Source organism: Pinus tabuliformis, chromosome Q (assembly GCF_031772625.1).
Source record: "Pinus tabuliformis cultivar Carrire ecotype Pingquan chromosome Q, CPIR1, whole genome shotgun sequence".
NCBI lineage: Eukaryota > Viridiplantae > Streptophyta > Pinopsida > Pinales > Pinaceae > Pinus > Pinus tabuliformis.
The window spans coordinates 94,250,988-94,261,054 of NC_142296.1; the positions used below are offsets into that span (position 1 = coordinate 94,250,988).

The following is a 10,067-nucleotide window of genomic DNA, read 5'->3' on the forward strand; positions in this document are numbered from 1 at the left end:
AGAGCATGATAGGTGGAAAGGAAAGAGGCTAGAGGATGAAAACCCTTACTTGAATGATGCCATGTGGTGGTAGAAGCTCTCGTATGGTTAAAAGGATGACACTTGATGAGAAATGTTCTACTTCAAGGGTGAAAAGAGGAACATTTTGGTAACCACCCCTTTGAATAGGGATGTCTTCTGCATGAAGGCTATTAAAGTATTCTAAATCACCTTTACAGGGTGTTACATATTATTTGTGGCATATTCCACATATTTGGAGGTGTCTTTCAATTTTTAGATATCTGGGGCAAGGGCACTTTGCTCGAGACACATTCTACATTAAAGGATGTTAAAGCTCCTTTATGAGGTTTTTATGTATTATTCAAGGCATATTATGCATATTTGGAGGTGTGTTTCACCTTTGATATATTTGGGGCAAGGACACTTTGTTTGAGGCTACATATTTGAAGGAAAGCCCTTTGCATGAGGAGATACCATGTGGTGTGGTTGACATGGTCCAAGACCCTAACAACAAATGCATACTATAAGGAAATGAGGAGATGGGAAGTGGCAAGTGGATCTATGCATTGGAGAAAGAGGTCCCAAGGCAAATTTGTACTTGTGAGCCAAAGAAAGATCATATTAGAACATCATTATCACTCTAGAATAGGAGCAACTAGGGTTTGGAGAGCTCTCTAGAGAGAGTGCTAGGGTCAAAGAGGTCCTAAAGTGTCTAGGAAAGCCTTAGGGAGATTCCCCAAATTGGGAGGTGAATCAAATAAACTATAACTTACCCTCTCTAAACCCTAAAAGGGACCAAGCCTTAGTTTGGGAGGATGGAAGCCTATAAATGTCAACCTTTTGGCTTAGTCATGACTCCTAATCTTAAGTCCTTGAACATCTTCATGTGTATCTTGTAATACAGTTTTTATCCTATGTATTATGAACTTGGTCACATGTTAGGGTTGACTATTATAAGGTGGTTATGATTAATATCCTATATAATCAAGGGCACTTGCTCGATTTGATTTTGGGCCTTTTACACCACTTTCTTTCTTCTTCTCGTTTCTAGATCATTATTTATTTCTTTCAATTGGTATTAGGGTGTGTATGGTCTTAAGAGCATGCGATCATTGATCAAGCCATCATGACCCATGGCAGCTTTGAAGGGATAAAAGGAAGACGTGTTGAAGCCAATGCTGCCATTGGAGTTTGATTCTTGAATATCATGGAGATTAAGAAGAATTATGTTCCATGCTCAAGGTTAATTAATTGCATAGAAATGAAAGGGTAAGGCTTACAATATTAGAACTTCTGTAAATGTTTTCCCTTGGTTAGTTTTTAAAGGTAATGGCTAAACCAGCAATTACCTTTAAAAAGATCCAATTCATTTCTCAGAGTGGTGCAAGTATTGCACTAGGCCCTCTTTATTTTGCATGGCCACATTTTTGTTCAGGCTAAAGTTGGATTTTTGATCTTCTTTTTTTGGTTTTTTCTTTCTTCTTGTTAACCCGTAACAGGGTTTCTGCAATAGAAGAGGGGTTGTGTATTCTTCCTGACCAGTTGGCCATTGCGGTGGCACATTGATGACAACCAATCTATGTTCTGAAGGACACAATTACATTATATACCACCTCTATGCCATTTCTGTAGATCAAAGTGCCAGACATTATGCACAGATTGAAGTCAAGGACCATGTAGGCTGGTGCCACTTGTTCGAGATTCAACTCTTGGGAAGAACACCATTTCCAAGGTCCTCCAAACTTGTAAGCAGCGGCCTACAGTTCAACTCTTCATTTAGTTGAACAACACTGTTGGTGGACCATCCTTAGCATTAACCATTTTCTTACAGTGAGCTACTTGGTTCTTGATATTCCTGACAAGTAGAGCTACCCTTACTAGCACTCAACTGTGTAAAGCGCCTTTTCCAATTTTTCCTGAATCACTGCCATGTTAACTCTGTCCATTGAAGGAATGCATGCAGAAGTTTTTATATCCTTTGTTCTATGTTAAAGTGTTTGGATCAAACAGTAAACATGCAGGTATCCTCCTTTTTTTGTTAAGGGCTTTGTAGTCCCTCATACCCTAGTCTACCCAGATTGTGGAACATGTAGTTTAAGGGGTTAATTACTCTGTCTAGTGAGGCATTTTGTTAATTACTCTGCCTAGTGAGGCATTAACAGTAAACATGCAGGTATCCTCCTTTTTTTTGTTAAGGGCTTTGTAGTCCCTCATACCCTAGTCTACCCAGATTGTGGAACATGAAGTTTAAGGGGTTAATTACTCTGCCTAATATTGTAAGCCTTACCATTAGAAGGCTTACCTTTAATTGCATTGATGTGCCATAGAGCAATGCAATGCATCTGGATACTTGAAGTCTTGGAATTGCAGAGCAGCATTTACTTGATTCCTTGGTAGCTGTTTGAAGATCCTAACCAAACTGATGTTTCTTTCAGAATTGTAGTTCTTTGTCATAGTAGTATAGTACGCTGTTCCTGAGATTACCTTTGGTTCTGTTCTGAGATCTGTAGAGAATTGTTGAGCAAGGGGGAGGATAGCTTCATCTTAATTTTAAAGCATCCCTCTACCCAACGTTAAGCTTGATGGGAAGAATTATCCTATCTTCAAGTGAAGGGTGCTAAACATATAATTGAAGAATTGATTGTTAAGACTTGTGGAGGGTAAGAAGACAAATTGCACTGTTGCTAAAGAATTAGTAAAGCTTTTGGCGCACAATGAAGATGTGCAGTACATTATAAGTTTTACTATTGCAGATCATATTGGTCCTCAAATTAGAAGTTTGATTAGTTCTTGTAAGATTTGGACTAGGATTCTCTAACAGAACAAGGATTCTCTATTCTAGGAAATGACTGTATGCATTTTAAATGATTGGTTGTGTATATCACTGTTTATACGATACGTATTCAGGATGTGCAAGATCAATTTGGAGCAGTTGATGATAGAATTGATCCTAAAGTTCGTAGTGCCACTGTTCCAATGGTTGAAAAAAATGTTTCAGCCATTTGTGACCAGTGTGAATGCCACTGATAAAGTGGCTAACTTTCTTGGTGGAATGTTACTGCAGAAAGAACATTGCTGGAACAGATTCACTTAAAAGAGTGTATACCGAGCACTTACACTGAAATCACTAAGAAGAAAGGGAAGAAGTTTGCATAGAAAAGTTTAAAGGAAACTTCACAAAAAACCCTTGAAAAATGATGTTGTATCAAGCAGGGCCATTATTGCAGAGATTGTGTCAAGGCCCATTACCACAGTAAATATATATTATTTAGAACTATGTTGTAATTTTTGTCAGGGTTCATGTTTAGGTTCAACTATCACTGGCTACCCTATTCTGGAAGAGCTTTTGCTCTCCTGAAGACATCTTGATCTAACTCTTCATTCTTTGTTTTCACCTCCATAAAAAATCTCTAGTGGATTCATAAATTTTCCTTTTATTGTGATAGACTATTTTATGTGGTATTGTTGGCATACCTCCTTCAAATGGTGTTATTCCTGAATCTCCAATGCACATGAAAGGCTTAGCTACCCTCAAACATCAGGTACTAATATATTGGAATTATCAATTGCAGCTTCTCAGGGAAAAGACACAATTCAGACATTTTATAGACGAGTAACTTACAAGTACTTTTGTTACAGTTGGTGCTTAGCAAGTTAGTGACAACAATCTGGAAAAGTATGCAGAAAAATTCAACCTTAGGGCAATTATACAGAAACATGCAAGAAGCCTATGAGCAAATGCAGACCCCAATGGTTTATCAGCCTCCACCTGCCTTGGTAATGGTCTTATTTTTGAGTTTGGGTGTTTCATTTTATCTAATTTTCCTCTCCCTTTATTTATTTGTCTTGTCATGTCCCAACCATTTATGCAGGCACTTAAGGAATTGAAAGAGTCCACAATTCAGTTGGCCGCAAGTACTGGGAATATGGATGCCCCAGTTGATGAATCAATTTTTAATGTTGACAAGGACGTGGATGACCTGCTTCTTGTTGAGGTGAAAGAACAACAATTGAGTAATTTGTTGCAATCTCTGATGGTGGTTGGCTGCCTTGCAGTAATGCCCATCATTAGAAAGATCCCAACTTCTGTGCTTTGGGGTTACTTTGCCTTCATGGCCATAGAGAGTTTGCCAGGAAATCAATTTTTGGAAAGGCTATTGTTTCTTTTCACTGCTCCAAGCCGTAGATACAAGTATGAACTTTATTCAAACTATAATGTGATTGAATTTAATGCTTGTAATATAGTTTTCAAAGCTGATCAATGTTGAACTGATGGTTACAGAGAACTTTAGGAGTATCATGCTACATTTCTTGAAACGGTGCCTTTCAAGACAATTGCCACTTTCACCATTTTCCAGACATGTTATTTGTTGGCATGTTTTGGTATCACATGGGTGCCTATAGATGGTGTTCTCTTCCCACTACTAATCATGTTGTAACTTGTTAGTCCCAGCGAGGCAGTATATCCTTCCCAAGTTTTTCAAAGGAGCACATCTTCAAGAATTGGATGCAGCAGAGTATGAAGAAGCCCCTGGAATGCCATGCAATATAACAGTGAGTGCAAGACACATATCAAACAAATTTTAAAAATATTACTCAATTCTATTTCATAAGCCCTGCAACATGAACAATAATAAATTGAACTGTAACATATATTGATTGCAGGAAGCTGGAATTCAGGGGTTCGGACTAGGAAGCATGGGAACAGGTGCAAATGATGGCGAAGTTTTGGATGAGATGATTACATGAAGTCGCGGTGAGGTCAAACACACATATAGTCCACGGATAACTAGCTTGAGTGATTGCACACCAATTCATGGATCTGAGTCTGCATTAAGTCCCCAAGTTGCAGAAGCTAAACAAATATATAGCCCCCGTATAAGTGAGATCAGACAGACACATAGCCCTCACAGAGGGGAAAAGCATTCGGGCATTCCCCTGGTTAGTCAAGGAAAAAATATGAGTCCAAGTGCATTTGGTTTGAGGCCACATAAACCAACTTCCAATTAGGTGTTTGGAGTATAAATCCTCGGCTAGTAATCTTTCCCTTGAGTGAGCATATCTTATGTTTAATAGTACATATTTTGTTGGCTTATCATTATTTAATCATTGTGCCATAAATCACTCGGTTGTATTTGGTGTGTCTTCACAAAGAACCTCTGTCCATCTCAGAGGACAGGGTAGACCATATAGTGCGTGTAAAAAAATGTAATGGAAGTCAAGCTTGAAGTATTTCTGTTTTCTTGAAGCATGAAATCTATTATGTCAGTCTTGTGGTTTTGTAGACCCCGTGGTATTAAAGGGTCCTGTGAGTGGTTTGAGCTTCATAGAAAGTCATCCTTATTCTACCAGTTGGATCATAACCACAAAGTTTGCAGCCTTTAATGTTTCATTGAAATAAAAAATGTGGAAATTAAACTTGACAAATGAAAAGGAAATGGTAAGGCTTACAATATTAGAACTTCTGTAAATGTTTTCCCTTGGTTAGTTTTTAAAGGTAATGGCTAAACCAGCAATTACCTTTAAAAAGATCCAATTCATTTCTCAGAGTGGTGCAAGTATTGCACTAGGCCCTCTTTATTTTGCATGGCCACATTTTTGTTCAGGCTAAAGTTGGATTTTTGATCTTCTTTTTTTGGTTTTTTCTTTCTTCTTGTTAACCCGTAACAGGGTTTCTGCAATAGAAGAGGGGCTGTGTATTCTTCCTGACCAGTTGGCCATTGCGGTGGCACATTGATGACAACCAATCTATGTTCTGAAGGACACAATTACATTATATACCACCTCTATGCCATTTCTGTAGATCAAAGTGCCAGACATTATGCACAGATTGAAGTCAAGGACCATGTAGGCTGGTGCCACTTGTTCGAGATTCAACTCTTGGGAAGAACACCATTTCCAAGGTCCTCCAAACTTGTAAGCAGCGGCCTACAGTTCAACTCTTCATTTAGTTGAACAACACTGTTGGTGGACCATCCTTAGCATTAACCATTTTCTTACAGTGAGCTACTTGGTTCTTGATATTCCTGACAAGTAGAGCTACCCTTACTAGCACTCAACTGTGTAAAGCGCCTTTTCCAATTTTTCCTGAATCACTGCCATGTTAACTCTGTCCATTGAAGGAATGCATGCAGAAGTTTTTATATCCTTTGTTTTATGTTAAAGTGTTTGGATCAAACAGTAAACATGCAGGTATCCTCCTTTTCTTGTTAAGGGCTTTGTAGTCCCTCATACCCTAGTCTACCTAGATTGTGGAACATGTAGTTTAAGGGGTTAATTACTCTGCCTAGTGAGGCATTTTGTTGGCAACAAAGCTTGAGGTTTGGCAGTCTCAGAATTCAGTCATACATTTTAATAGAAAAATAGAGAGGCAGCATAATGTTTCAACATTAATAGAAGTCTAGTTTCCAATGAAAAGTGTTGAACAAAGAAAGCATTAAACATTCATAGCACAATTTGCCGAATATGAACTTGCCAACTTAACAAAGATTCAAATAGGTGAGATGAGATGATGAAGATATATTCTAAAAATGTACATACACTGGCCTCACAAAGAAAGTAGGAGAGAGAATAGGAGAATTATATTAAGATTTTCAGAATGAATGTACAGAAGATTCGATGCCTATATCTATGTGCCATCCTCTTACATATTGAAGAATAATTATGATTGAACTACATAAATAGTAATAGGTTAACAATAATATATGTATGACCAATAACATAAGAGATTATATATGAATGACTAGAATAAAACGCTGAAATAAACTAAATACAAACTGTCAATATCCAATTAACATAAAATGATATCTTGAGTAGAATTTTTTTTATACGGATAGAGAGAAATGCTATCCTCTTCAAGTAACAAGTAGCCCCTATTTTATCCTAAGATAACAGCTATAATTCAAATCATGTTTTGCTAGATTCAATACCCTAGATTTAGAAATAAATGACTAAATACTACAAGGAAATAGCATTACCCCATAAGCTTTTTCAGATGCAACAATATGCTCCTTTTGTGGTTCATTGTTGGCTCCTTCATCCACTATATCATGTTACATACAGGCACTCTTGCTAGCTCATGTTGAGATGGAAATATATATTTTTCATGACAGTAAAACATTTAGATAATGGAAATAAAGAATATGTGCATTCAAGTTAAATCAGATTTATCTTGAATGGTTGGGAAGATTTGTTATTATCTTTAATAATTTAAGTCTTGTAAAACAAATTCAGAAGGAATAATTTAAGTCTTGTAAAGCAACAAACTTGAAGAAAAACAAAGAATATGAAGCCATATACAAGGAATATGAAGCCTGTGTGTTATGTTAATTTATCAGCAGTTTTATGCTCTGCAATATAATCTGTGAGAAAATTGGCTACAATATTCAACAGACAGGACATTATGAGTTTCTCAATTTGTGCTATTATATGCTATGGATTTTCTAACCGATATCTTGAAAACGCGGTCTGCACTTGCCATCTATGCCTGAGTTCTGCAGCGGTTTGTTACTTTCAAGCCATGCCTAATGTCATATTGTTTGTTGCAACTTTAATGTAGACAACTAACCAGGAAGGCATTGGGTCATTCATAGAGGATGCTTAGGCATGATTCCAGGATTTTGAAAATAATTGTGATTTCCATCACTAGTCATAGAACTTGATAGAAAGTTGGGATATTCATGAGTGTGAATTTATGTTTGTGTGTTTACATACTTTCTTATGAATTAACTAATGCTCAGTAGCAGTAGACATTGGACAAGTATATTTGTATACTTCTGTTTTAAACTGAAACAAATCCAGGGCTAAAAGGAATGGATTGATTGCACTAGTCATCCTTCTATAACTTTCCAACATAGGCTGGAGTAAATAGATTGTAATTTGGGTAATTTTTCTAACTGCAAACAGGAACATACTTGTGTATTGGCAGGGAAGCTATGATGGCCATTATGTCAGGCCAGGTGATCGCACTCCCTTGATCGTGAGCACGATTGTGATCAAGATGGAAGACTTCATAGTCTAGATTGATTGTTTAGCAGTGATAGTTAGTGGGCTCATTCACAAAAGCTTCTATTTCACTAATCCTTTTTATAGAGTTGTCAGATTCAATTTCCAAAGGTTTTAAGTACACTATAGAGTTGAGTTCTGAGAGAGTTGTGATTCACAGTGTTAAGTATAGCAGCTATGACACTTGAATGAAGACAAGCATAATAGAGGTATCAGACTCTGTTATAAGCTTACCTACATATTATAAGGGACTTGGTTGGTTTTTTTATAATTTTATAGACAAGTTCCATGTCGTGGAAATGTGAAAAAAAATAGTGATATTGCCACCATGTGGTTCTTATCATATATGGTTTTATACTTCTTCAAAAAATTCTCTAAGAGTTCACAATGCTAAAATTCACTAGGACTTTACAAAGTTTTATTATTTAGTGAAAGACTTGCCAAGTTCTTACAAGATTTTATAATTGAGTAAAATATTCGCCATGCCTGGTGAGAGATTCGCCAGAAAATTATATATACATATTATATTATTGATAAAATCGCCTTCCATTTTTCCTATAAACCATGGAGATTCGCCCAATTATTATATTTATAAATTTGGGGGGGGGGGTTCTTAAAATTTTCCCTGCTGAAATTTTATCAAGGGATATGCTAAGATTACTTCGCCCATGGAAAAATTATTGAAGAAAGATGTCACTTTTCGATGGAATGGAAAATGTCAAAAGAGCCTTTACATATTGAAGGAAAATATGGTAGTTGCTCCTATACTAGTATTCCCTGATTGGAATAAGGAATTTCATGTACATGTGGATGCTTCTTATATATATTTGGGAGTGTTGGGGGCCTGTTGGGCACAACCCAACTTGGCCTAGGTTTTGAGGAAGACTCAACATTTTGGGGAGCAGAGTGTGAAGTGGACCGTGCAGTAGATATACCACGTGGTATATGGGCTTCAGAATGGGTCAAAGTCCCTGTCTTTTGTTAAAATAATGTAATTTAGTATATAATGAATGGTTTTCAGACCATAGTAGTTGTATTAGTGGAATCCATAGTATATGGACCATGGTATTGCGATGATATATCCCTTGATGTAATAGTATATAAAGGGATGAATAATAAATAAGAAAATCATCATCGTATGATCTAAATCTATGTTATGGTTGTATATTGTTGATCTGTACTTTGGGAGGAAGGTGAGGCTCTACAACTGAGTACACAAAGGCCTGAGTCCGCAGTTGAGTCGTTGACTGCCTACAGCTAAGTGTGCAGGCTAAGAATTGTTTATTGTACAAATTCTCTATTATAAGCAATAATTCTTGTGGATGTAGTTCCACATTGGGATGAACCATGGTAAAATTTGCATCTTCATGTGTTTATTTTCTTATTACCTGTTGTAGCGTAGCATTTTGTTACAATTGCACTTTATTTCAGTTCACTAAATTTTTATGGATGTATATGAAATGGTTTAAGTAATGAACGCAATGTGGTGAAGTAATGTATGAATGTGAAGTAATCTATGAATATTAAGTACAAGAAAACATAAAAATCCCACATCGCATCATCCCTCATTCTGCATCCTCCCATAGTCACTTTGAGTGAGACTATGATCTTCTTGTAGGTCGTTGCCGAAAGGGCCAGTGATTGAGGGTTTTTTTGGTGCGTGGTAAAGGTTCAAACCCGGGTCAGCCCAACCTAAGCCAACAAATGGTTCCTTAGTTGGGACCTGGATCTTTGAGGGATATGTGGATGTGGCATCGGTTGAAGAACGAAATTCAAGATTGGGTAGAATAGAAGAAATAAGAATTTGTAGATCAAGAGAATAGAAGTCCTCATCTGTCATCTGAAAGGTGGTTACAGAAGTATATTTTCGAAGATTAATACAAAATTTTCTTTGGTTCGTTTCATGTTGAGATGTACAAGTGGATATAAAGGTTGATTGAAATACAATATTGTTTTAAAGCAAACGAACCTAAGGAGTGGACCCCTGAACTGATACAACGACTCAAGGGCATTGAAAATAGAATTTTAGATGTTGTTGATTTCTAGATTGATATCATCTTGGG

The 10,067-nt window shown here is 36.9% G+C and overlaps 1 protein-coding gene across 1 annotated transcript; it reads left to right on the top strand.

Moving 5' to 3' along the window:
- The first annotated feature begins 2,469 nt into the window (after positions 1-2,469).
- Positions 2,470-6,083, top strand: LOC149218406 (putative boron transporter 2). Its single transcript, XM_089382394.1, has 6 exons — positions 2,470-3,253; positions 3,447-3,542; positions 3,640-3,777; positions 3,873-4,192; positions 4,283-4,554; positions 4,666-6,083. Exons 2-5 carry the CDS (start codon positions 3,507-3,509, stop codon positions 4,290-4,292), a joined length of 504 nt encoding a protein of 167 aa, XP_089238520.1. The 5' UTR covers positions 2,470-3,253; positions 3,447-3,506; the 3' UTR covers positions 4,293-4,554; positions 4,666-6,083.
- The last annotated feature ends 3,984 nt before the right edge of the window (positions 6,084-10,067 follow it).

Bases quoted from the DNA above. Each gene is read 5' to 3' on its own strand.
- LOC149218406 (XM_089382394.1), top strand. From the start codon at position 3,507: ATGCACATGAAAGGCTTAGCTACCCTCAAACATCAG. The intron at 3,543-3,639 runs GTACTAATATAT...CTTTTGTTACAG, and splicing joins TAGCTACCCTCAAACATCAG to TTGGTGCTTAGCAAGTTAGT. The intron at 3,778-3,872 runs GTAATGGTCTTA...CCATTTATGCAG, and splicing joins ATCAGCCTCCACCTGCCTTG to GCACTTAAGGAATTGAAAGA.